This window comes from Haliaeetus albicilla, chromosome 10, assembly GCF_947461875.1.
Source record: "Haliaeetus albicilla chromosome 10, bHalAlb1.1, whole genome shotgun sequence".
Taxonomy (NCBI): Eukaryota; Metazoa; Chordata; class Aves; order Accipitriformes; family Accipitridae; genus Haliaeetus; species Haliaeetus albicilla.
This window is the reverse complement of record NC_091492.1, coordinates 30,151,490-30,174,055: the sequence shown is the minus strand read 5'-3', so window position 1 is coordinate 30,174,055 and position 22,566 is coordinate 30,151,490. Positions and strand designations below refer to the sequence as shown.

General features: G+C 58.4%; 1 protein-coding gene across 12 annotated transcripts in view; it reads left to right on the top strand.

The window, feature by feature from the left end:
- The window catches only part of CUX2 (cut like homeobox 2), a 68,366-nt gene extending 46,451 nt beyond the window's left edge, over window positions 1–21,915 (top strand). For 4 of the 12 annotated variants that reach the window (XM_069794667.1, XM_069794668.1, XM_069794669.1 and 1 more), the window contains exons 2-21: window positions 3,322–3,400; window positions 3,511–3,696; window positions 8,263–8,400; window positions 8,591–8,717; window positions 9,560–9,636; window positions 9,719–9,785; window positions 10,059–10,107; window positions 10,859–10,963; window positions 11,522–11,713; window positions 11,823–11,881; window positions 12,011–12,059; window positions 12,168–12,267; window positions 12,515–13,150; window positions 14,156–14,257; window positions 15,137–15,927; window positions 16,392–16,551; window positions 17,142–17,411; window positions 17,653–17,841; window positions 17,950–18,223; window positions 19,281–21,915. In XM_069794667.1, the coding sequence (XP_069650768.1) occupies window positions 3,322–3,400; window positions 3,511–3,696; window positions 8,263–8,400; window positions 8,591–8,717; window positions 9,560–9,636; window positions 9,719–9,785; window positions 10,059–10,107; window positions 10,859–10,963; window positions 11,522–11,713; window positions 11,823–11,881; window positions 12,011–12,059; window positions 12,168–12,267; window positions 12,515–13,150; window positions 14,156–14,257; window positions 15,137–15,927; window positions 16,392–16,551; window positions 17,142–17,411; window positions 17,653–17,841; window positions 17,950–18,223; window positions 19,281–19,944 (4,314 nt within the window). In that variant the 3' untranslated portion in view covers window positions 19,945–21,915. Of the gene's footprint in view, window positions 1–3,321; window positions 3,401–3,510; window positions 3,697–4,501; window positions 4,639–5,473; window positions 5,715–8,262; window positions 8,401–8,590; window positions 8,718–9,559; window positions 9,637–9,718; window positions 9,786–10,058; window positions 10,108–10,858; window positions 10,964–11,521; window positions 11,714–11,822; window positions 11,882–12,010; window positions 12,268–12,514; window positions 13,151–14,155; window positions 14,258–15,136; window positions 15,928–16,391; window positions 16,552–17,141; window positions 17,412–17,652; window positions 17,842–17,949; window positions 18,224–19,280 lie in introns of those variants that run through there. The other 8 variants (XM_069794674.1, XM_069794673.1, XM_069794666.1 and 5 more) reach the window with 7 other exon arrangements.
- Window positions 21,916–22,566: the final 651 nt, after the last annotated feature.

The window sequence follows — 22,566 nt, the reverse complement described above, 5'->3', positions numbered from 1 at the left end:
TGGGGACAGCGCTCCCTCCCAGGCTCTCCCCCTCGCCCCTCTGCAGCCCTCCCGCTCTCCCTGACTTCTTTACACATCAGCAAAAACAGCGAGGAAAATAGCGAAGGCTTGAATGTATTTTTTCATCAGTCTTCTTCAACATTTGGGGTCTCTGCTGCCGCTTTCTCCCCCGACAGCTGTTCCTCTCCGCTGAAAAAGAGCTCATTTGTTGTTTACTGCCACCAGTATTTAGATGGAAATAACCCACTACTTATCCTGCACTTGATCTCATGGATATAAGAATAAACTCACCGCCGGTGCGATGCAAATCCCGCGCCTTTGGAGAGGAGATGCTCAGACGGTCGGTCCTCGCCGCCGTGCCGGGAGGAGGACCGGCTGTGCCGGGGGAGTTTTACCATTTTGTCAGTCAATTATAATAATATTTCTGCTTCCAAATGTTTAAAAAGTTGGCTTCGGAAGGTATAATCATGGCACAGAGGCCAGCCTGACAATAGTAATTAATTAGGCTATTACGCATTCTACAGTGATAATTGCTTTGCTGGAAAGTCACCAGCCATGAAAAGGACCCGGCGCGTAAATGTAATTTATCACACGGCGGCGATCCCGCGCCGCTGCCGTGCCTCACCTTGAGCCCGTGGATGCTGCAGAGGGAGACGGAGGGAGGGGGGAATAGAAATTAATAGTACATCGATATATAATGCGGAGCCAGAGCTTGCCGCCGGCCGCAGAGGGCTTTGTGGGCAGAGGGAGAGCGGTTGGCAGCGGGTTTGATGTTGGCGGTGGGTTTGCTGTCGCTGATGGGCATCGCGGTGATGGGGGGAGCGGGGACGATGCCATGCTGACCCCGCCAAGCCAGGGCTGCTTGCGGGAATGTTCAGCTCCCCCATTTTTAGCCATTTTCTCCTCTTTTTAGCAGGACACGGGTGATGTCACCCTCTCAGATGGGGGCACAGGGTTTGGTCCCGGCTTCTGCCCCAAGAAAGCAAGGATTTGGGTTTTTTTATTACAAAACCTTGATTTTAGGGATGATTCGGGCTTTTTCTGGGTGTCTGTTCAGCTCTATGTGAGGAATAACAGTGCTTTCAGGGTTGGAGTGAGCTGTCCCCATGCAGGACTCAGAGCTGCTATGGCAGGAATCTCCCCTGGCGTTTTGGTGAATTATCCCCACCTGGAAAAGGTCGCTGAAAATTTTAAATATCTTTCTTTTCACTGACATTTCCTTGAAGTTTAGTGGAAGTCCTAAAGAGTGGAGCGGATGCCTGGCTCACCATCCGTCCGATCAGCCGCACCGGTGATGCCCCAGTACCAACATGGGCTGAAACATGCTGGCCCCGAGCCAGAGCCCAGCGTGGGGGGACGGGGCAGGAACCAGGGCTGATGAAATGGCTCCCAAATGCCTCCTCACCAGCAAACTGGGGGTCCTGGAGCTCCAGTTAAGATGCTGATGGTAGTTAATGGGTGGAAAGGTGTTACATCACGTCCGTGGGTGCTCCCTGAGAAGGTGGGCTGAGTGGCGGGTTGACCCCTCACATGAACCGGGTGGAAAGCTGGATCCGTCCCCGGTGAGCCCGTGGCAGGTGGCCCTGGAGAAGCAAGGTCCACGGGACCATGGTGTGGGGATGCTGCAGGCTCCTGCCGTGGAGGATGATGCTGTCTCAAGGGAGATGAAACTCTTCAGAGCAGCTTGAGCAGGTCCAGGCATCCCCATCGCCCCGCAGCAGAGCTGTGCCGACAGGTTGTGCCCACTCCTGCTCCTCTCCCATGCAAAGTCCGAAGAGTGCGGGAAGTGGGGGGTGTCACACAGGGCTGACGCTGTGGAGCATCCCAGCACTGCCGTGTCTCTGCATCCTTATGGAACCCCCCGGCAGGACTCCCTGTGCCACCCCAATGCCGCATGCCACTGGCGAGTTCTGCAGGCACAACGCTGTCCTGCTGCAATACACCAGCAGTGCCACTCGCTGTCTGCTTGCTGCCTCCCCCCTCTTTTCCCCGTTTTATTATTATTATTTTAAAGCACCCCGAAGCCAAGCGTTTTTGCAGAACGCTGAAGAAAAGCGCCCAAATTCCTCCTCTGCTGGAAACGCAGCACCGAGAAAGTAGGTTTGTGTACAAGACGCTATAAAAAGCCCAGCTTATACAATTTTAACAATAGAAAAATGATCTTTGTGCTCCAGTGCCTGCGAGCTTGGAAGGAGAAGGCGGTTTGCTCAGGTGGCTGCTGGATTACAAATGAGTGGTTTGCTTTGGGTTTGAATGACAAGCAACCGCAATCCAGGCTGGTGGGGCGAGCCAGGAGCTCTGCCGGCACAGAGGGAATGGGCAGAGGGAAAAGATGCTCCAGTGTGGGAGCTGCCACCGGGCTGAGGCACGAAGTTCGGGCTTTGTTTGATAATTAGCTCTTCGGTGGCTTAAGAGTGGTTTAATTGACTAGTCCACTGTTGGTAATAGCATGTCTGCCAGCACTGAATGCCAGGCGGGCACCACTTCCTCCATCACTGGATGGTGTGGGCGCCCAGTTTGGATCAAACTGGGCATTTTCCAGCTGGGAATGGGTCACCGCCATCCCCTGTCTCCTGTGCCCGGGGTGGCAGGGACACGGAGATCCATGTGTCCCACTGGCACCCCATCCCATCCACTGCAGGTGGGGCTAGACGTGCAGGGTTAGCAAGGGGACCCTTGGCAAAGTAAGTGCACCGGCGCCTGGTGGGCAGCCGGCCCACCCCGAGGTGTCGTCAAGCCTTGAAAAATTAAGGGGAGTAAATGATTCATGCTCATAAATGTTGGATGGGAGTGCGCGGCAGATTAATATGTTGTTCAGTTATTAGCGATGCAGCGTGCCATCTCCTCACCACCCAGCCGGCGCGAGTGTCTCTGGCACCCCAGCACCCTGGCAGCTGAGGGGGACGGGGATGGGGACGGGGATGGGGACACGAGCAAGAGGAGATGTCCCGGTCCCAGCACGAGCATCGCTTCTGCCCCTGGCATCATACTGGGAGGGTGGCTGGAGAGGGCTGTGTGCCGGATCCAGCCCGGCGAGCACAACAACAGGCAGGCTTCTTTATTTCTTATTTAAGCACTGACATTAAATTATAATTTTCATTTACTCAGAGCACATCAATGATTTAGGGCGACGTGACATGGCAGCGGCGTGAGGAGTTTAGCCAAAGGCAGTGAGCGGCTGCATGGGGTGCAGAGCGGGCGCAGAGCCGTGCCGGGGGGTACTTGTGTGCCGGTCATGGGTGGCACTGGTCCCAGTGGCCTGGCAGTGCTGGTTCCCTCCTCCAAGCCTGTCTCTGACCCCCTTTTTCCATCTCCCTGCAGGTGATTGCACTTAGTAAGAGAAGCAAGGAGGCTGAGACGGCTTTCCTGAGCGTTTACAAGCAATTAATCGAAGCTCCAGGTAAGCAACGCGGTGGCGACCTGGCTGCCTAACGAGTCGCGTGCCGGCACCAGTGCCGAGAGGAGCCAGCGAGGACCACGGCAGCGCTGCCGGCCCTGTCCCCGGTGCAGCTGGCGTCGCCAACCTCCGCTTGCGCATGGTGCTCTGGAGATACCAGCCGAAGAGAGGAGTGGAAACAGCTTTTGCCATCGCTGTGTTTCAGCCCCTGAGCCAAATGCATCTTGACATTAGGAAAGGAATACATTTGCTCAGCCCTTGTAATAACACTGCGGCTATCCCCAGTTGCCTTTTTGACGGTAAGTTAACTGAAACGACTGAGAGCCGGCTCGCAGTACTGCTCCTGGCACCGGCTGCAGCTCAGGGATGGCTTTCCCCGTTTCACCGCCGTGCCAGGATGTACCCCCTGTCCGGGCTGCCGCTCAAAGTCTTGGGGGGGGTGGAAACTGAGGCACGGGGCAGCCCTGAGGCTTGTGTTGGCAGGGTCGGTGCTAGGGCCAGGTGAGGGGGCTGGGACTCCCCTCCCCGCCGTGGGCTCTGCCGTGCTCTGAGCCAGGGGGGTCCGGGCACGGCGGCACGGAGCATCCCCTGGCACGGCGAGGACAGAGAGCTGCGAACGGCTGAAGATGCGCAGAAGGGCTCCTGCAGGGCCACTAATTCATTTTCCAGACATTTAGGAATAACAAAATGTTTTAATGATTTCTTAGGGGAATTAGGGAGACATATTTTTGTCCTCATTAAATTTTCTCCTGTGCTACAAGAACCAAATGTCAGCTTGGTTTCCAGAACCCAGTTATCTTCCCTCGCCACCTCCCCACGCTCACCCGCCCTGCTCCTCCTGCTTGCACACGTGTGCACATGCATGCACATGGATGCACACACACACACGCAGATGCATACACACGCACGCAGATGCACACACATGCACACCCCAAAACTGCTACCTTATGGTTTCTACACCCTTCCTCCTCCTCCTCCTCCTCCACCCCTCTCTCTGCTCTCCCGCAGCATCCATGTCTTTCTCCCCTCTCCCCTCCTGCTCCCCAAATCCTCCCACCCGTCATTTTGTCCCCGTCTGTTACATGTCCGTGTGTCTCTCGACAGGCGAACTCTTTGTGGAATACTTTACAAGCGCCACATAAGTCCTGATTCGACATTTTTTGCTTTGAATGGCTGCTGTCAACACAAATCTCTGGCAGAGACTGTAACGGAGCCTGATTGCTCAGCAAGTATTTTGATAAGTGAGCTGGCTGTGTGTCTGTAATTACGGGAGAAAACCGTAAATCTTTTGGATATTGTTCACACAGATGTGGCGTGAAGGGAAGGGGGGGAAGCAGTAAAATGTGTTAAAAGCATAATTAATGTCATTGTTGTTAGGGATGATTTGATTTAAGGCTGACTTTAACTCGTGGAGGGATTCGTAGGGCACTGGTGGATGTGTTTGAGCAGGTTGGGATGGGGTGGCGAAGGAGGCGCTGCCCCAGTGGCAGAGGTGACAGAGGTACCATGAATGCACCGCGCATGCACCGTGGATGCACCACAGATGCACCGTGGGTGCACCATGGGTGTACCGTGGGTGCCCGGTGCTCCTCTTGGACCCAGACAGCAGCATGGAGCAAATGTCACCCTTCAGCCCCCAGCACAGAGACCTCTGCTGAAGGCCAGGTCAAGTGGCCGGGCCCTGGCACAGGGATGAGCTGCTGGTCCCCAGGGACACGGGTGCTCCCTGGAGCTGTGCATGCTCAGGAGATGGTGAGCACCCAGGATGCCTCCTGCCCCATCCCGCCATCCCACAGGTGCCTCGAGCTGCTCCAGTGGCCGCACGGCAGCTGCGTGGTGCTGCGGTGGGGGTATCTGGGAGCGGGTCTGCCAGCGACCCAGACCCCCTCCAGCATGGGGAAAGGCCCCTGGTCCTGCTCCCCATGCCAGGGCTGGGGACACCGGGAAGGATCCCTACCCACCCACCCGTCCCTGCTGCAGCACAGCCGGTGCCACTAAAGGACAGCCAATAACGCCAGCTAGTGGCAGCACTTATTATATATATATTATATATATATAAAAATTGTGTATATATAGTGGGCAAATGTATGAAGCCGGATAGATAAGCATGCCTGGGCAGCGGTTTCTGCTTTGCAGTAGGGACTTGCTGTTCCTCCCGTGAGCTGGCTGTGCCGTAGTCGGTGGGTGATGCCATGCTGCGGCCCCTGGGCTTGCAGGAGCTGCTGCAGGCAGATGCAGCGCCGGAGCGTGCGGCACCCCGAGGTCCTGTTTTGGCACATGCCTCTCTCCCATCACCCGTCACCTGGCTATGCCGCCGGTGAGTCACTGCCGTGGTGGGGCTCGCAGCTGCACGGCCACTCGGCTGCGGCGTCAGTGCCGTCTCCCTCTAACCGATGGGGGCCATGACCCACGCAGGGGGGACTATTCCCTGCGCCATGGACAGTGTCCCGAGTCCTCCCATGTGGCTCAGGGTGTGACAGCACGTGCCATCCCCCGTGCCTTGGTGTGAGCAGATGATGCGCTTGGTTTTGAGGGCTTCCCCTCTCCAGCCCTGCAGCAGGAGGGTTTGTTCGCTGGCAGCAAGAGCACTGCACGAGCATGCGTGAACATGGTGCGAGATTGGTGCAAGAATGGTGCGAGCGTGGCACGAGCTTGGTGCCCGGTCCCGGCAGTCCCTTGGTGCATCCAAACACCTTGCATGCGGTGGCAGAGCCGGCCCTGCAGCCAAGGACAGCACTTTCCCGGTGGCTGGACGGTGTGATATTAGCACAATGTAATTAATCCAGCCAGGCATTTTGCATCAGTGCTGCCCCAGCTGACACAGGGAGCAGAGCTGAAGTGCCCCTTGCTCCTTTTCCTTCTAAAAGCTCCACTCCCGACCGCTTCGTCCCGGGATGTCAGCTCCAAACAGAGAGCTGTGTGCTGGGGGATCGCGCCAGCTGTATTTCAGCAGCGGGGCTGTGACTCGTGGGAGGGGAAATACTGACCTGAGGAAAATCCCCAGAGCTTTATCACTCAGGCCAGTTCCTCCCATACTATTTCTCATCACGGGGGGTGAGAGGAGTTGCCGGTGCGGATCGGATGGGTCCTGCCCTGGAGTTTATCCCTGTGGAGGCGGCTTGCAGGCTGGCGTGGAGCCACCGGGGCTAGGGGAGTGCGAGGGGGGACCCCTGGCTCCTGCTGCCTGTGAGCTGGGGCCATGGAGCACAGGGTTTAATTAGCCGTATCGTTATCTCAGCTCATGTACTTATGGGTGTTATTAATGGCTGTGAGAGCATCCAGTCCAGTTTGGGGCTGTGCTGCATCGCCGCAACCCCCTTTAATGGCACGCTCCCCCATCCTTGGATGGCGAACTTGCCCGAAGGATGCTGAGCTGTGGCTCCAGCACTGGCCAAACACCACGAGCAGCCTGGGAGGGTCCCAGCTGAAGCTGAGTGCCCCTTTCAGTGCCAAAGCTGGCAGCGTGCTGGCAGGGCTCAGCACCCACCTCTGGATGTGTCCCCCATGGCTGGGATCTGGGCACAAACCTTTTATCCTGGCGTGTCCGTGAGATCTCTGTGATGTCCAGCGGAAACAAGGGGGGTTGTTCCCTGCGGAGAAGGATGCTCCAGGGGCTTTCGGCATTAGCACGCGGGGTCTGGCAGTCACTGGTCCTGTGGGGAAGCCGCATGGTGGACACCGTGGTGGAGACCTGCACCCCATGGCCACAATGCTGTGGGATGGGAGGGCAGCGGCAGGTTGGTGGGACTCCCGAACCCCATCTTGGGGGGCACACGTCTTGGCTTTGGTGATTTGCAAGGAGCATCCATGCTGGGCACTTGCAGTGAGAATCACAGGCCAAATCCTGCGTCTTTCAGCCAGGTTCACCCCAAAGACACCTGGTGCTGCGGTTGGGCTGTGCCAGCGCAGCCCCAGACCACCCCAAATCCAGCAGCGGGGCTGTGGTGGCAGCGCACCCCGTTCATCTCGCACTGCTGCTGTCTCAGCCGGGGACTCGCTGAGCAGAAGAGCTGCTCTGCATCCCATTCAGAGCGGAGGCAGCCAGTTCTTTGATTTTTTTTCCATCACTGTTATTATTTTTTACCCTTGGATGCTTGCCACGTGTCTGTGCCGTACAGTAGCGCGCCCGGCTCCGTCCCACTTCCCTGTTTGTCTAACTTTTTGACCCTGGAGAATTCAAATCTATTTTATTTCCTCTTCTTTTCTAAAAAAAAAACCCCAAACCTATATTAACCTGGCTCAATAGGAGGCATTTTCTTGAACTTATTAAAAAATCCAGACTTGTAAATTAATTTGTTCATGTTGTACAATGGCAGTGCAGATGGACTCATTAGCATGCACACAACAAATAATTATAGATGAATTTTTAGCTGGCCTGCTTAATGGGCTTGCTGGGTTAATTATGTCAATGTATAATTACATCAGCCCTGGGAGACATAATGGCACACCCTGCTGAGCAGACACTAGCTAATGATGGTGTAATGCTGACAGAGGGAAGACGGACGGCTCTGAATGCACCTGCTTACCTCGGCACAAACCGCCATTGTCTGCGCCCAAACGGGCCGGCACCGGGGCCACCAGTGCTTCGGGTGCCACCGGCTCGCTCGGGGAGGTGATGCCCCTGTGCAGCCCTGCTGGTCCCCACGTGATGGAAAGCGTGGGACCGAGGGGTGTCCTCATGGCACCTGGCACCCCATGGGGTGCCCCGGGGCTGGGAGGGCACCCACTCTGGTTTTAAGAAGGGTGCAGAGGGTGGCTGCCCTGGGGTGGGCGGCAATGAGGGTGGGCAGTGGGTCCCCGGGGAGGTGGGAGAGGGCTGGTGGCGGGTATCCCTGCCGCTCACCGCTGCGTCCTGTGTCCCGCAGACCCTGCTCCTGTGCTGGAGGCTGCCCGGAGCCTGGAGGACCGGCTGCAGCAGCTCCAGCGCCTCGAGCCTGAACCGGCCTCCCTGAAGGACATCAGCCGCCCCTGGAAGAAGCACCTGGAGCTCGTCGGCACCAAAGGTACCCTCCGACGCCGGCTGCCCGGTCGGACGAGGGTGGCAGTGTCGGCCCCCCACCGGGTCCCCCCACATGCCTCTGAGCATCCCCGGGACACGGAGGGGAGTCCTCAGGGCTGGGACCTGGCCTGTGGTCCCCAGCGGCCACCGCTGCTGTCCCCTACGCAGCTGTGTGAAATGTGTCCCCCCCGCAGAGCGCAGAGAGGGGACGTCACCAGCAGCCGGGCTCGCGGCAGCGGCTGAGCCCCCGCTCTCCAGTGTTGACGGCAAAGGACTGTGCGCAGAAACCTTGCTGCAGAGAAATGAGGCAGAAAAGCAAAAGTACGTGAGTACCGGGAATGGGGTCATTTTGGGGTGCTGCGGGAACGTGTGGCTCTGTCCGTGCTCCCACACGGCGGTGTCCATCTGTCCTTCCCTCTCCTGCCCTTTGCACCTCCTTTGCTGTCTGGGTTGAGAGCGGATGCATCCTGTCCAGAAACGTGATACACAGTCTTGGGTGCTCTGAGTATCCATCTGTCCATCCATCCTCTATCCCAGGCAGTTTTTGGGCAGCAGCAGGCGTGGGCAGAGCCGGGGCAGGTCCCTCCTGCCGGCCCCTCATGCCGTCTGCCTGGCACGTGGCTTTGTTCGGACAAATGGGTTAAATCCAGGTCGGTGGATGAACCTCATTAAATGGCCTTTTAATTTGGAGGCTCCTGGCTTTCTCAGTGCCTTCATTGTTATTCCTTAACACGCTGCACGGGGAAACAAATGAAGAATCTTTAAACCCTAAATTGCAGATCTCTGCGAGTAAGTTCCTGGCAAGTGCAGGCTATAAATAATGCAGAATAACTTTTCCCTGATTGCTTCCCCCCCCTCCAATTAATTACAGGCAGGGGTGGGCTGCCATCCCCCCCATCAGAGGGGTTTCAGCGGCAGGGATCAGGGACCATTTTCATCTCAAAGTGAATTTTTTTACACCTGGGGCAATACACCCCTTAACATCAGGGCATAACATGGCTCGAACACATCCTGGCATCCACCAGCGGGTCTTTCCCCGGCATCTCCGAGCGATGGGGTAGAGGAGGGGACGCAGCGAAGGGCTCTCCGTGCGCCCTTGGGGGGCTGCAGCTTCGGCACGGCCGCGGTGACACCGGCACGTCGCTGATGCCCGTCTCTCGCAGGGGGCTGCAGGAAGCACAGGTCACTTTGGCTGCTCGGCTGGGAGAGGCAGAGGAGAAGATCAAAGTGCTCCACGCAGGTAGGGGGGCTGGGGCAGGGGCCGCTGGCCACGGGGGGCCAAACTCCCACCCTGTGGCTCACCCTTCTCTTCCTCTTCCCAGCGCTGAAGGCCACCCAGACGGAGTTGCTGGAGCTGCGTTGTAAATACGACGAGGAAGCCGCGTCCAAGTAAGTCGCCAGTGATGCCTGGTCGTGCCTGGAGGCCATTGGCATGCCCAAGGCTGAGCCGAGCCGCCTGCCGCAGTGCCAGGACGTCCCCATGGTGCTGCTAAATGACTTGAGGAGCTGAGATACTTTAAGCGACCGCAGGAGCATCCCAAGTCGTCAGGGCTCCCTGTGACTGAGACGCCTTGTCCGCAGCACAGGCAGAGCCCTTGCCGGCCATGGAGGGCTGCGTCCGTGCCTCCACGCCAACTGACACCTCTTGCTTTCTCATCACAGGGCAGATGAAGTAGCCATGATCATGACGAACCTCGAAAAAGCCAACCAGGTGAGCCGAGAGCCGACTTTCCAGCCATTGCAGGGCACATACCCTGCTCCCCCTCTGCTGTGCTCAGCTGTGGCCCCCCAGCCACTGCACCCACCACAGCACCCTGAGCATCCATGTGGCCTGCATGTCTGTCCCTGAAAATGGTACAGGGCAGCGAGGCTCTGGGACTGGGAAGCCCTGTGAAGGGAGGCTCTGGTTTCCTTCACCCAGCAGCTCCTTCGAACCAGCCCGACGGGACCCCCTGCCCCATGTCGAAGGTCACTGGTGTGTTAGGGCTCCCACTGGGCTCTGCTTCAGCTGCTGGAGCCGGTGTTTGTCACCTCCAGCCTCTCCCGGGTGTTTCAGGGCACGACCCGCACCAGCCTGGTGTTGGTTTCTGGCATAATTACTTCTGGTCCTATCCATTCCTATTCATTAGGTTTATTTAATTCTGAAAACGTAGATACAAATAAATGCACGTGGATAATAAAAGAGGCTTAAAGAGCGATTTGCATGTAAATATGGCCTTTTGGGTGGACAAAAGGCAGTGTCCTGGAGGTGGGCTGCAGCCAGTGCCCAGGGTTCAGGACTGGGAACCGTGTAAGGATGTGGAGAGCCAAAATACATTGAGGGGGGCTTATGGTGACGGTGGTGGGAACAGGATGCTCGGGAGAGGCGTGGGTCGGTGCAGATCCTGGGGCCCCACTCTGCCCTGTGTGGGGTGGGATGAGCAACGGGTGCCCGGCCTGACGCGCTTTCTGCTCTCTTGCAGCGAGCGGAGGCGGCGCAGAGGGAGGTGGAGAGCTTGCGGGAGCAGCTGGCAGCCGTGAATAGCTCCCTCCGCCTGGCCTGCTGCTCCCCACCAGGCACTGCCGGGGTGAGAGCACCCCTCGGGGCCGGCAGCACCCCATCGCAGCTGGCTGCACCCCATCACGGCTGGGAACATCTGTCACAGTCAGGAGTATCCCGTTGCACTTGGGAGCATCCCTGTCATAGCTAGGAGCACCTCTCCGCATTCAGGAGCACCCTACTGTGTTCAGGAGCATCCCATCGCGCTTAGGAGCACGCCATTGCACTCAGGAGCACCCTTTTGCATTTGGGAGCACCCACCATATTCGGGAGCAAGCCCAAAATGCCCGTGACTGAGGCGGTTTTCCACCATGGGGTAGTAGCGTTGGCCATGCCCTACCTGCAGCCCCAGCCTCCTATGGGGAGGGAGACGTGCACCCCCATAGCACTGAACAGGCGTACCTGGGAGACCTGTAAGGGGAGAGGAAAGCTCTGTTCCTCCTCAGGGCTGTGTCACCCTGGGTCCCCATCCCGCGGGCTGAGGCCTGGGCTCACCTGCTCCCTGTGGGGACGTGTCTGACGGGGAGGGTGGCCCTTGTCCCCGCATTGCGTGGCCGGGACCTGACGGTGTCCCCTCTCCCGGCAGGACAAAGTGAACTATTCCATGTGCTCAGGGTCGAGGCTGGAGGCGGCTCTGGCTGCCAAGGACCGGGAGATCCTGCGGCTCCTGAAGGATGTCCAGCACCTCCAGAGCTCTCTGCAGGAGCTGGAAGAGTCCTCTGCTAACCAGATCGCCGAGCTGGAGGGGCAGCTGGCCGCCAAGAACGAAGCCATTGAGGTGTGCCCATGGGGGCTAGGGGCTTGCGAGGGAGGGTTGGGTGTGGGTCCGGCTGTGCCGGGCGTGCACCGGGAGCCAGCTGCAAGGACTCCCCCGCTCTGCTCCGCAGAAGCTGGAGGAGAAGCTGCAAGCACAGGCGGACTACGAGGAGATCAAAACGGAGCTGAGGTATGGCTTGACGTGCATCCACGCCTGCCACCGGCACCCACGGCACGCTTCAGCAGCCGTAACGCTTGGCGGCTTGACGGCAGCAAAAAGCCATGCCCGCCGAGTCACCCCCCCTTCTCTCCCTCGCAGCATCCTGAAGGCGATGAAGGTGGCCTCCGCCAGCTGCAGCCTTCCCCAGGCAAGTGCCGCGGCGCGTGCCGACATGCTCGCAGGGCTGTGGTGCGCGTGCCAGCCCTGCCACCGGTGGCTCTGCCGCCCTTTCCCATCTCGGCTTGGCTCCTTGCAGAGCATATCGAAGGCAGAGGAGGCCCTGCTGCTGGGGAAGGAGGCTTTCTACCCCTCCCAGAAGTACCTGCTGGAGAAGCCCAGCCTCCTGGCCAGCACTGGTAGGGTCCCCGGGTCCCGCGGCATCCCCGGTCCCACCAGGAGCATCCCTGGGAACGTGGGTGGCAGGGCCGTATCCTGCCCTGGCTGTGGGAAGGAGCCTGGAGCCAGCAGCGGGGCAGGGGGAGGACAGGGGGTGGGAATACCACCTGGGGAAACTGAGGCAGGAGATGCTTTGCTGCGGGGCTGCGCCGGGGCTGCTGGCTGGGGCGACTCTAGTGCATCTCCCTCTCTCTTGTTCATCTCTAGAGGAGGATCACTCCGAAGACGAGTCAGGGAAGGATTCACTGGGCGTGGAGCAGCCGTACCCATCCCCCCAGCATGCCCCAGCGGACGAACCTGCCTCCCCCACTCCCCTCCCGCCTCTGCCTGGCCCCGGCCTGGCCCCCGACGGCCCCCGGACTTTCTCCCTGTCCCCCTTCCCGGGGGGTGAGCGGCTTTCAGGGGACCCCAAGGCCCCCCACCTCCCGCCGCCCGCTTACAAGAGCGAGAGTGCCGGGGGGGGGCCGCCTTTCCCCTCCACCTTCTTCGGAGCCAAAAGCACCACCGTGCCACCCGGCACTGTGCCAGCTGCCAGCGCCGCCAGCCCGCCCAGCGAGCCGACTGAGGGCAACGCCGGCAGCTCTGCCGACGAGGAACAGCTGGACACGGCCGAAATCGCCTTCCAGGTGAAGGAGCAGCTGCTGAAGCACAACATCGGGCAGCGGGTCTTTGGGCATTACGTGCTGGGGCTGTCACAGGGCTCCGTCAGTGAGATCCTGGCCCGGCCCAAGCCCTGGCGCAAGCTGACGGTGAAGGGCAAGGAGCCGTTCATCAAGATGAAGCAGTTCCTCTCTGACGAGCAGAATGTGCTGGCCCTGAGGACTATCCAGGTGCGCCAGAGAGGTGAGTGGTTGGGGTAGCCCTGGCCGACAGGTCCTACCCTGGGATGCTGCAAGCGGTGCCGTGGGATCCCTTCCCGATACACCCCGGTTCACCCCAGCAGCACCCCGGGGTGCCCCATGCCACGGCAGGGGTGCCCGCCAGCCCACGATGTGCTGGCAAGACAGGCAGGGACACATGCGGAGTCACCGGCGGTGCTCAGGGATTGTCCCTGGTGGTCCTCCGGCTTGCCACGGTGTGGGATGGAACCGGCCACCGGGTGGGATGGAGTCCTGGCAAGTGGTAGCAATTAACAACAACCCATCATCATGGAAGCTGCATCCCCAGACGTGCTTTATTCATTTATTCTGACAAGTGCCATTTAATTATTCATTAGGCTGTTCCGTGGCATATGAATCAATGTGCTCGGGAATATTTCGTTAAAATAATGAAGTCTTAATGCTGCAGGACCTCGGCGCGGTGTCGGCACCACCATGAAATGGTAATGCCCGGCTCTGGGGATGGCGGCTCCTGGCCCCGTCTCAGTCGTGGCAGCAGTGGTGGCTGGTCACTCAGGTCCCTGCGGTGGCACAGGGACCGGGCAATGCAGGTCCATGGTCCGTGCATCTGCTGGCGTTTCAACCCGGAGGGCTCTGGTTTATCCCCTGGATCCAATCCAGCATTAACCCTTTGCTTGCACAGCCAGGAGGACACAGTGCCAGGGATGGCGGACATGGTCCCCGTGCCTGTGTCTCCGCTCAGCACCCTGTGCGCCGGTGTGGAGCGGGTGCCCTTGGATGGGGTGAGCAAGGTGGCCAGGAGATGCCATGCCGGAGGCAAGAGCTGGCAGTGGGGGCTACCGGGGCTCCCCACGCTCCAGCTAGCGACTAATCGGGAGTGACATTTGTCTTAAAACCAGCATCTCTAAAAATAATTGAACATGCAGAGCAGTAAATACTTCCTGACATACAAGTGAAGCTTGTAAAACCAGCACCGGTGACAAAGCTGTTATCCTGCCTCTTTGATCAGGTAGCATCACGCCGCGGATCAGGACGCCGGAGACCGGCTCTGATGACGCTATCAAAAGCATCCTGGAGCAGGCGAAGAAGGAGATCGAGTCGCAGAAGGGAGGTAGGTCCTGGTGTTTGGGTGGCCCTGGGAGTGGCTGAGTCCCTGCTCTGCCCCCGTGGGAGCAGCACTCAGAGGGGTGCTGGTGGCTGGGTGCTGCATGGCTGCGCATCCCACAGCATGCCAAAACACCTGCAAAACTGGTAGCGTCTGGCACAGGGAATCTCTGCCTCCCCTAGGAAACCTTAGCCAGCCCCTGCCAAGCCTGGCACTCATGGCACATGTCCTGGGTGGGGTGGCACTGGGTGCCTGGCACCAGGCTAACCCCATGGCTGGGGCAAAATGAGCTTTATTTGGCATTTCTCCCACTGACATCCATAGAGATTTGGGGCATGGTGGGAAGAAATGCTGGTAAATACTGTTAGGAACGGAAGACTCTCCATGCAGCGGTGTTTGTACCTGGGCTTTCAGAAACTTTGGACCTACTCTTTCATCCCCCTCTGCTCCAAAACAGATGATTAAATGAGGATGCGCGATCCATCTGGCACGAGGAATCATTAAAGCAGCTGCGCTCGCAGTCAATTACAAGAAATGAAATACATTAAAACAGGTAGTCTGCTGAGAAAGCAGAATCCCAGAGAATTAAATTAGACAGGAACGGTGGAAAAACAGACAGGGCAAACAAACATGTTTGTCTATTGCCATCGTTGGTAATGGGATTTATTTTGCAATCGTCAAAAAAGAAGCTCGCTTTGAGCTGGGGGTGTCGCAGCTTTTGCTTTGTGGGTGCTGCTGGTCCTTCTTCTGAACTGCAGCCATGTGGGGCATCGGCCTGATGGAGAGTGCTCTGAACCAAGTTGGGGTAAAATCCCTTTTTTCCTGCATTTTGAATTATGGCCACATGGTAAAATGATGCATGCTGCGCCTTGGGGCTCCCCTCAGCCCTTTTCCTTGCAGGGGAACCCAAAACGCCGTCGGCGTCACAGGCGGTGGCCAACGGGGCCGGCGGCAGCAGCTCGGAGGACGCCATCAAAAGCATCCTGGAGCAGGCGCGGCGGGAGATGCAGGCACAGCAGCAGGCATTGCTGGAGATGGAGTCAGGGGGCAGCGGGCGCCCCGGGGACACGCCGCCCGCCGAGCGCTCCACGCTGGCCGCCGTCAACCAGAACATTGTCCCGACCTATGTCAAGCAGGAGGAGGGGAGCGGGGCCAGCCCCGGCCCTCCCCAGACGCCTCTGGCTGTCCTCTCGCCAGCCGCCTTCGTCCAGAGCATCATCCGGAAAGTGAAGTCGGAGATCGGTGACGCTGGCTCCTACTTTGACCAGCACTGGGCATCGGAGCGGAGCCTGCTCAGCCGACCCTACACTTCTGTTTCGCCTTCGCTTTCCTCCTCCTCCTCGAGCTACTCCAGCATGGCCAATGGCCGGGGCTGGCCGCGGGGTGAGCCCGGCGAGGGTGGTGCTAATGAGGATGAACTGCCGCCGGCAGACGATGAGCCCCACCGGCTGACAGAGATGAAGGCGGAGGGAGCCAGCACAGAGCCGGCAGCTGGCGGTCGTCTCTCCTACTATCCCGCCTACGTGCCACGGACCCTGAAGCCCACTGTGCCGCCGCTGACACCGGAGCAGTACGAGATGTACATGTACAGGGAGGTGGACACACTGGAGCTGACCCGGCAGGTCAAGGAGAAGTTGGCCAAGAACGGCATCTGCCAGAGGATCTTTGGAGAGAAGGTAGCAGCCTGGAGAAGGGGGGGGTCTGGTGTCCCCTCCACTCCATGACCCAGAGCCCGGGGCTCATTGGTGGCCTCCGCCAGCTCCTTCCAGGGTCCCCGCTCTCCCCAGTGGGTTTCCCCTTGGAGGATGCTGAGTCCTCAGGGTCTGACCCAACCCCAAGCAGTCTCCCAGTGGCCGCCACCAACTGGTTGGTGGCACTTCCCACCAGGAACGCCCTGTGCCCCGTGCAGAGCCCTGTAGGGACCATCCTCCCAGCCCCCTGGGTATCCCAGAGGGACCTACCAAGGTCCCAGCACTCATGGCTGGGGCCAAGGGGTCCGGACATGCTGTGGGGCCGTGAACGCAGCAGCGGGTGGCAGCTTGCTTCCCCTCCTTCGACGTGGGGACGGAGGGCAGGCAGCAGCCCGATGCCGGGGGGAGCACGCCCCAGCCCCGGTGGGTGACACCTGCGTGGTGCCTAGGTGCTGGGACTGTCCCAGGGCAGTGTGAGCGACATGCTGTCGCGGCCCAAGCCGTGGAGCAAGCTGACGCAGAAGGGTCGGGAGCCCTTCATCCGCATGCAGCTCTGGCTGACCGACCAGCTGGGCCAAGGCATCAGCCAGCAACCGACACCCTCCCAGGGTAAGTGCCGCCACCGTCCCCGCGGTCCCCATGTGCCATCAGTGCCTCCAGCAATTCTACATCCATCCCCGCATGCCGGCACAGGGAAAGTTTGTCCTGCTCCCACTCCAGCACCAGGGAGAGGTGCCCCCACCACCCCCAGCACCCCCACCTGCACCCCAATCCTGGGAAGCCCCTTTCATCCCCCTCACCTCTGATGCATCCAACCCATTTTGAACCCCCTTAATTAGTCACTTAGACAATTTAGAGCTGTTATAGAGATCCTCAAATGTTACTTTGTCATAAACGAGCTTTGAAAGTCATCTAGTTTAAAAAAAAAAAAGGAAAACCACAAGAAAAATCTGTGGCTTTGTGCCTGGCATAAAGTAGTAACTGTTTTTGTCTTTATATTAGTGGTGTTTTCTCTCTTTAATTATTCCACCGGCAACTCCTGCTTTGCCGTAGCTGCCGGAGGGACTCAGCCGGCATCCCCCCTCTCCAGAGGGCAGAGCCGCAGGCATCCCCAAAATAACCTTCCCGCTCTCACCGGGTCCCTGCCACTCTCCCCTTCCGCCGATCCCCACTGACCCCTCTGCCCCGGTGTTGTGCAGCCAGCCCGGTGGAGCCCCAGCCATCCCCCTCGCCGCCCCCCAGCCCCGCCGAGCACGAGAAGGGCTGCCAGGAGCCCCTCACCCTGGCCTTGGAGAGCAGCAAGGAGAACCAGCAGCCCGAGAGCCGGTCGACACCTGTGCTGGGTGGGAAGACATACCCCAACAGCCAGGGACCCGTGGGCATCCAGGAGATTGTTGCCATGTCCCCTGAGCTGGACACCTACTCCATCACCAAGAAGGTCAAGGAGGTCTTGACGGACAACAATTTAGGTGCGGACCCTCTCTCCGCCTGGGTTTTCGGGAGCTGCTGGTGAGGCTGCATGGATGCATCACCCCAATTCCCGTAGCCACAGCCCCCCCTCCGCCGGTTCGCTGCAGGTGCTTGGGGGGATCCCAGCACGCTGGGGAGGATGCTGGCCGGGAAATGGGGTGCACCCGCTCTGCGGGGGGACTGTAGAACCCACCCTGCTGCTCTGCCCTGCTCTAACCACCTCTGCTTCTCCTCCGCCAGGCCAGCGGCTGTTCGGGGAGAGCATCCTGGGCCTGACGCAGGGCTCGGTGTCCGATCTCCTCTCCAGGCCCAAGCCGTGGCACAAGCTGAGCCTGAAGGGGAGGGAGCCCTTCGTCCGCATGCAGCTCTGGCTCAATGACCCCCACAACGTGGAGAAGCTGCGTGACATGAAGAAGCTGGAGAAGAAAGGTGAGGGTCAGGGCGATGCAGCCTCGCCGGGTCTGGGGTGCTGGCCAAGTGGGGGGCTCCCCGGGGCTGGGGAGCGAGCAGCGCGCAGCTGGGTCTCCTCTCCTGCAGCCTACCTGAAACGTCGGTATGGGCTGATGAGCGCTGGCTCGGACAGCGAGTCCCCCAGCACCCGCTCCGAGTGTGCCAGCCCCAGCCTGCAGCCGCAGGACCTCAGCCTCCTCCAGATCAAGAAGCCGCGAGTGGTGCTGGCCCCGGAGGAGAAGGAAGCCCTGAAGAAAGCCTATCAGCTGGAGCCCTACCCCTCCCAGCAGACCATCGAGCTGCTCTCCTTCCAGCTCAACCTCAAGACCAACACCGTCATCAACTGGTTCCACAACTACAGGTAAGGGCGCTCCAGGGCTTCGGACGTCTGATTGTGCTGTGCCACCAAGGTGGTGTCACTGTTCTTCCAGCCCTCCCAGTCCCTCTTGCCTAGATGGGGAGGTGCAGACCCACTCGTGGTCACTGGAGGTCCCCAGGTGCAGGACTGTAGCCGAAATGCTGCATGTGCCCTGGCTGGCGGGTGATCAAGAACTGTTGACCAGCTTGACCAAGTCATGTTGAGCAGGTTACCACGCTCATGTTCACCTGCTCACCGGTGTGGGACACCGCTCACCAGTGAGCAGGAGCTCTCTGTCGGGTGGAGGAAAGCCTTACGGAGGCTCCTGGAGCACAGGATCCATCCCCATAGCAGCCCAGCCCCAGGGAGCAGCACGGGCTTCATCCTCAGGCATTATTGCAGGTGGACACGTGGCTCCTGAATACTCCCCAGACCCACACCAAGAGCTGCCTGCTCTCAGAGTCAACAGCCCAGGTGATGGGTTGTGCCCTTCCCGCTATATAAACCAGTATAAAAAGACATGTGAGTGCTTGTGTGGAGTCCGCAGAGCCTCCGACTGCCTCCAACTCCTCCTGGGCAGCATAAAGTAGATGGTCAATATTTATGGGAGCTGGCTGAGGTTTCTTGCACAAAGGCATTGTGTGGGGAGTGCGGGGCAGAGCTTGAAAAATCAGGCTTTTTACTGGAACACTGACTAATGGGGTTTTTAAACCTGTGACCTGTCCCCTTGTGTGTTTCCAGGAAAGCCCCTCCTGATCTCAGTAAACACAACTGCCCTAAAATAAACCTTTGAAAAATGTTACATTTTAAACAACAACAAAAAAAGGTAGTGGAAAACACTTGCAAAACTGGGTTGGTTTGGCTGCAAACAGCCCAAAGTGTTGCCAAATCCGTTCCCCATGTTAAAGTGGCAGTGATTTCCCCCCCTCAAAATGTTTTAAAGGCCAGCAAGGTCGGGTGTTACCTCTCAAGTGATGTGGTCGCATTTTTCTGGCTGGACATGCTTTTTCAAGATGTGATGATCGGTGGTCACCGACCCTCTGCGGTTGTGTCCCGGCAGGTCACGGATGCGCCGGGAGATGCTGGTGGAGGGCGCGCAGGACAATGACACGGACCCGGAGCAGAGCGGCGGAGCGACCATCCCTGGACGCCGGGCCCCCCACAGCCCCGATTCGGACGCAGAGGACCGTAAACCTGTGTTCAGGGGGGGTGAGCACCCCTGCGCCGCTGCACCCGTGAAGGTGAAGGAGGAGCAGGGGGAGGCGGGCGGCTGGGGCCGCCGGCGGGACTCACGCAGCCCGGCCGGGGCGGCTGAGGGGACCGGACCTCCCCAGGAGGAGCGGGGGGCAGCCCCCCACGCTGCCGCCCCCAGCACCGGCAGCCTCCCGCGGCGGGGGGGCCGTGCCGGTGCCACCACCGGGGGACCACCACCACCACCGCCACCGCACCCTGACAGCTCCCAGTCCTCCGCGGGTTCATCCCGTTGCAGCTTGGAGGTCTCCCCAACATCGCCCTCGGCGGCATCCTCACCTGGCCTCGCCGGCTCAGCCTCACCAGGGCCATCCTCTGCCGGGCCGGTCTCACCAGCGCTGCCTCCGGCTCCCGGCCCCCGGCTCAGCACCAGCGTCCAGCGGCGCCATGAAAAGATGGCCAACCTCAACAACATCATCCACCGCCTGGAGCGGGCTGCCAACCGCGAGGAGGCCCTCGAGTGGGAGTTCTGAGCGCCCTCCCCCCCGCCGCCCTAAATATATATATACACACCCACATATATATATATATTTTGTTAAATGCAGCACTCACCGAGAGGCGGCAGGCAGCCAGTGCCACGGAGGGGAGCGCCCATGGAAAGGGGGGGCCCCCGCTTACGAAGCTGCCCCCCCCAGCTTTGTTTTAAATGTGAAAAACTGGGAACAATTTTAGAAAAGAAAAGAAAAAACAAAAAATATTTATAGACCTCTTTTAGATATTTTAATAAAAGGATACTTTGGAATTTATTAACAGCTTAAGCTGCTTTGATATTAAAGATAGCTATAAAATCAAGATGATGTAGCAGTCGTGTCATTAAATGTACACTGAAGTCTTGTAGTTTGCCACTGGATGAGATTAAAAAAAAAACAAACAAAAAAAACCCACAGAAAAGACTTATTGAGCAAAGCCATCAAGAAGCACTATAAGACTGACCAAATTTAATAAACTTTTGCTGAGCGGTTTCCAACTCTGTCTGTAAGACACTGCATCGCTTCTGCCCCAGCCAGAGACTGCATCATAGTCCCTGAAGACTCTAAAGCGAAAAAACTTGATGCCATCGAGTATGTATTTAGTTCTGGTGGTTTATGTTTTTTGAAACCTTTGTAACACAGAATGTCCCGTGCAGTTGTATATGTTGTAGAAATGTCTGCAATAGCCTTCTGGAACAAGATGTAGCATGGTCCGAACGCCGTCCCTTGCGCTTCCTCCAGCTGGCAACCGGTGGCAGCCCCGATGCAGCACGGTGCGGCTCCTGCCAGCTCCTAAAGGAAGAGAAAAAATAATGCAAAAGCAAAGAAAGCAACTTGTGCTTGCAATTTTGGGAGCAAGATGGGAAGAGAGGTACCCAGGTGTGATGCTTGGGGATGGCTCCAGCTCGCTGGGGATGGACATCCATGTGATCCCGATTTCCCGCGCTCTGCCATCATCCATCTGGGAAAGAAAAACAGATGGAGCCTCCAAGCTCTGCCCCTGGGGCACCAGTGCTTGGGGATGAGCACCCAAAAATCATGACCCGCCGGCTCGCAGGGGCCTGAACCCTGCTCAGGGCTGCTCCCAGCATCACAGCCAACTCTTGCGGCTGAAGCACTTTTTTCAGGGGGAGCGCCTGGGCAGAAGGAGCATCCCCTCACCACAGCCATGTCCCCAGGCAGTGGCTGCCAGTGAAGCTGGGACAAGCCTTGGGGTATGGTGCCAAGCTCCTGCCTGAATTGGGCAAGCTCAGACCTGAATTGGGCAAAACACCATCGAGCTTTGGCTTTCCAGGGCTGACCCCATGCAAAGGCGCGGGAGCTCGGTGGTGGCACCATCCCGGCGTGCTCCCCACCGCCTCCCTGACCCCACCGCTGCCAGCCAGCCTCTGCTAACAAAATACCTTTAAATGACACAAGGTGGACTGGCTGGGCTGCTCTGCCCTGTCCCCTGCCCACACGGCATCAGCTATCACCCACCAAGGCCACCGCTGTCAGGAGGGCTGCCCTGCCAGGCTCCGAGGCTATGCATTGACTAATTTTCCACTGTATACATTTTTATCAGAATAGAAGGTATTTTTATATTTGGGTGGTAGTCAGTGAGCGATGCTAAAAGCGGCTCTGCGAAGGCACGGCTCTCCTTGCCCACCTACCCTGCCCCAGCGAGCCCCAGCTTGCCCACAGCTGCTCTTTTCCCTGCCACCATGCTGCAGAAGGTCGAGGCACGACCATTGACTGCTCTTCTCCATCATGTGCTAGTGGGAGCTTTAGTGGAACGGGATTCGAGGAAGCACTTAGGATAGTCTTGAACACAGCAATCCTGTTGTATTAAAGCTAGCGGGACATACCTGTCACGTTTTTGTTAGGCTCATGTACTGTACTTCAAAAGTTTCTATGAGATCGATGAACTTTGTTTAACAATTTTGGAAGGAACAAGTTCTGTAAAGAGCCACTAAATACAGAAGTTGGATACGACTCTGGCCTTGGGGTGTGTTTTGTCCATAGGTGGTTGGGACGGGCACCTGGGTTGATCTTGGCTCATTTCAAAGTCACAGCCTTGCTTTGGGTTTATGGCAAGAGCTCCCACTGCCATAAACATCTCCCAGTGACTGGGGGGAAGAAAAGAGGGTGTTAAATGGGGTTAGTCCAGCTCAGGGTGCAATCCTGCCCTGTGAAAGTCCTGTGCTCATCCCTGGTACAGGTTTGCTCCTGCTCCCGGAATAACTGAGCATCCTCTGGTGTGAGGTTCGGCTCGTCATTGCCCAATGGTGCCACACCCCGGCACGGCTCTTCTTCAGAGCCGGCCATCACCGGGCAAGTTTGCAGCTTCCAACAGGAGGCAGGGGTGTTTGCGTTTGATGAATTAATAAATCCATATGTTGCGTATCTGTTTAAGCTTGTTTGTCGGCTAACATGTTGGGAAGGATTTATTTTTAATGAATATCTGAACGTCTGGAGAAGCTGGGCCAGCTGCCATGGAAACCTGAATCTTCCTCTGCAGCCAACTGATGGGTCCACATTAACCATCTGGATGCTGCGGGTGTAGCTGCACCCCAGCTGCCCTTGGTGACACCGCTCCGAATGCTGGAACACGTAGCAGGGTGCTGTGCCGGACCAGGAGCAGGT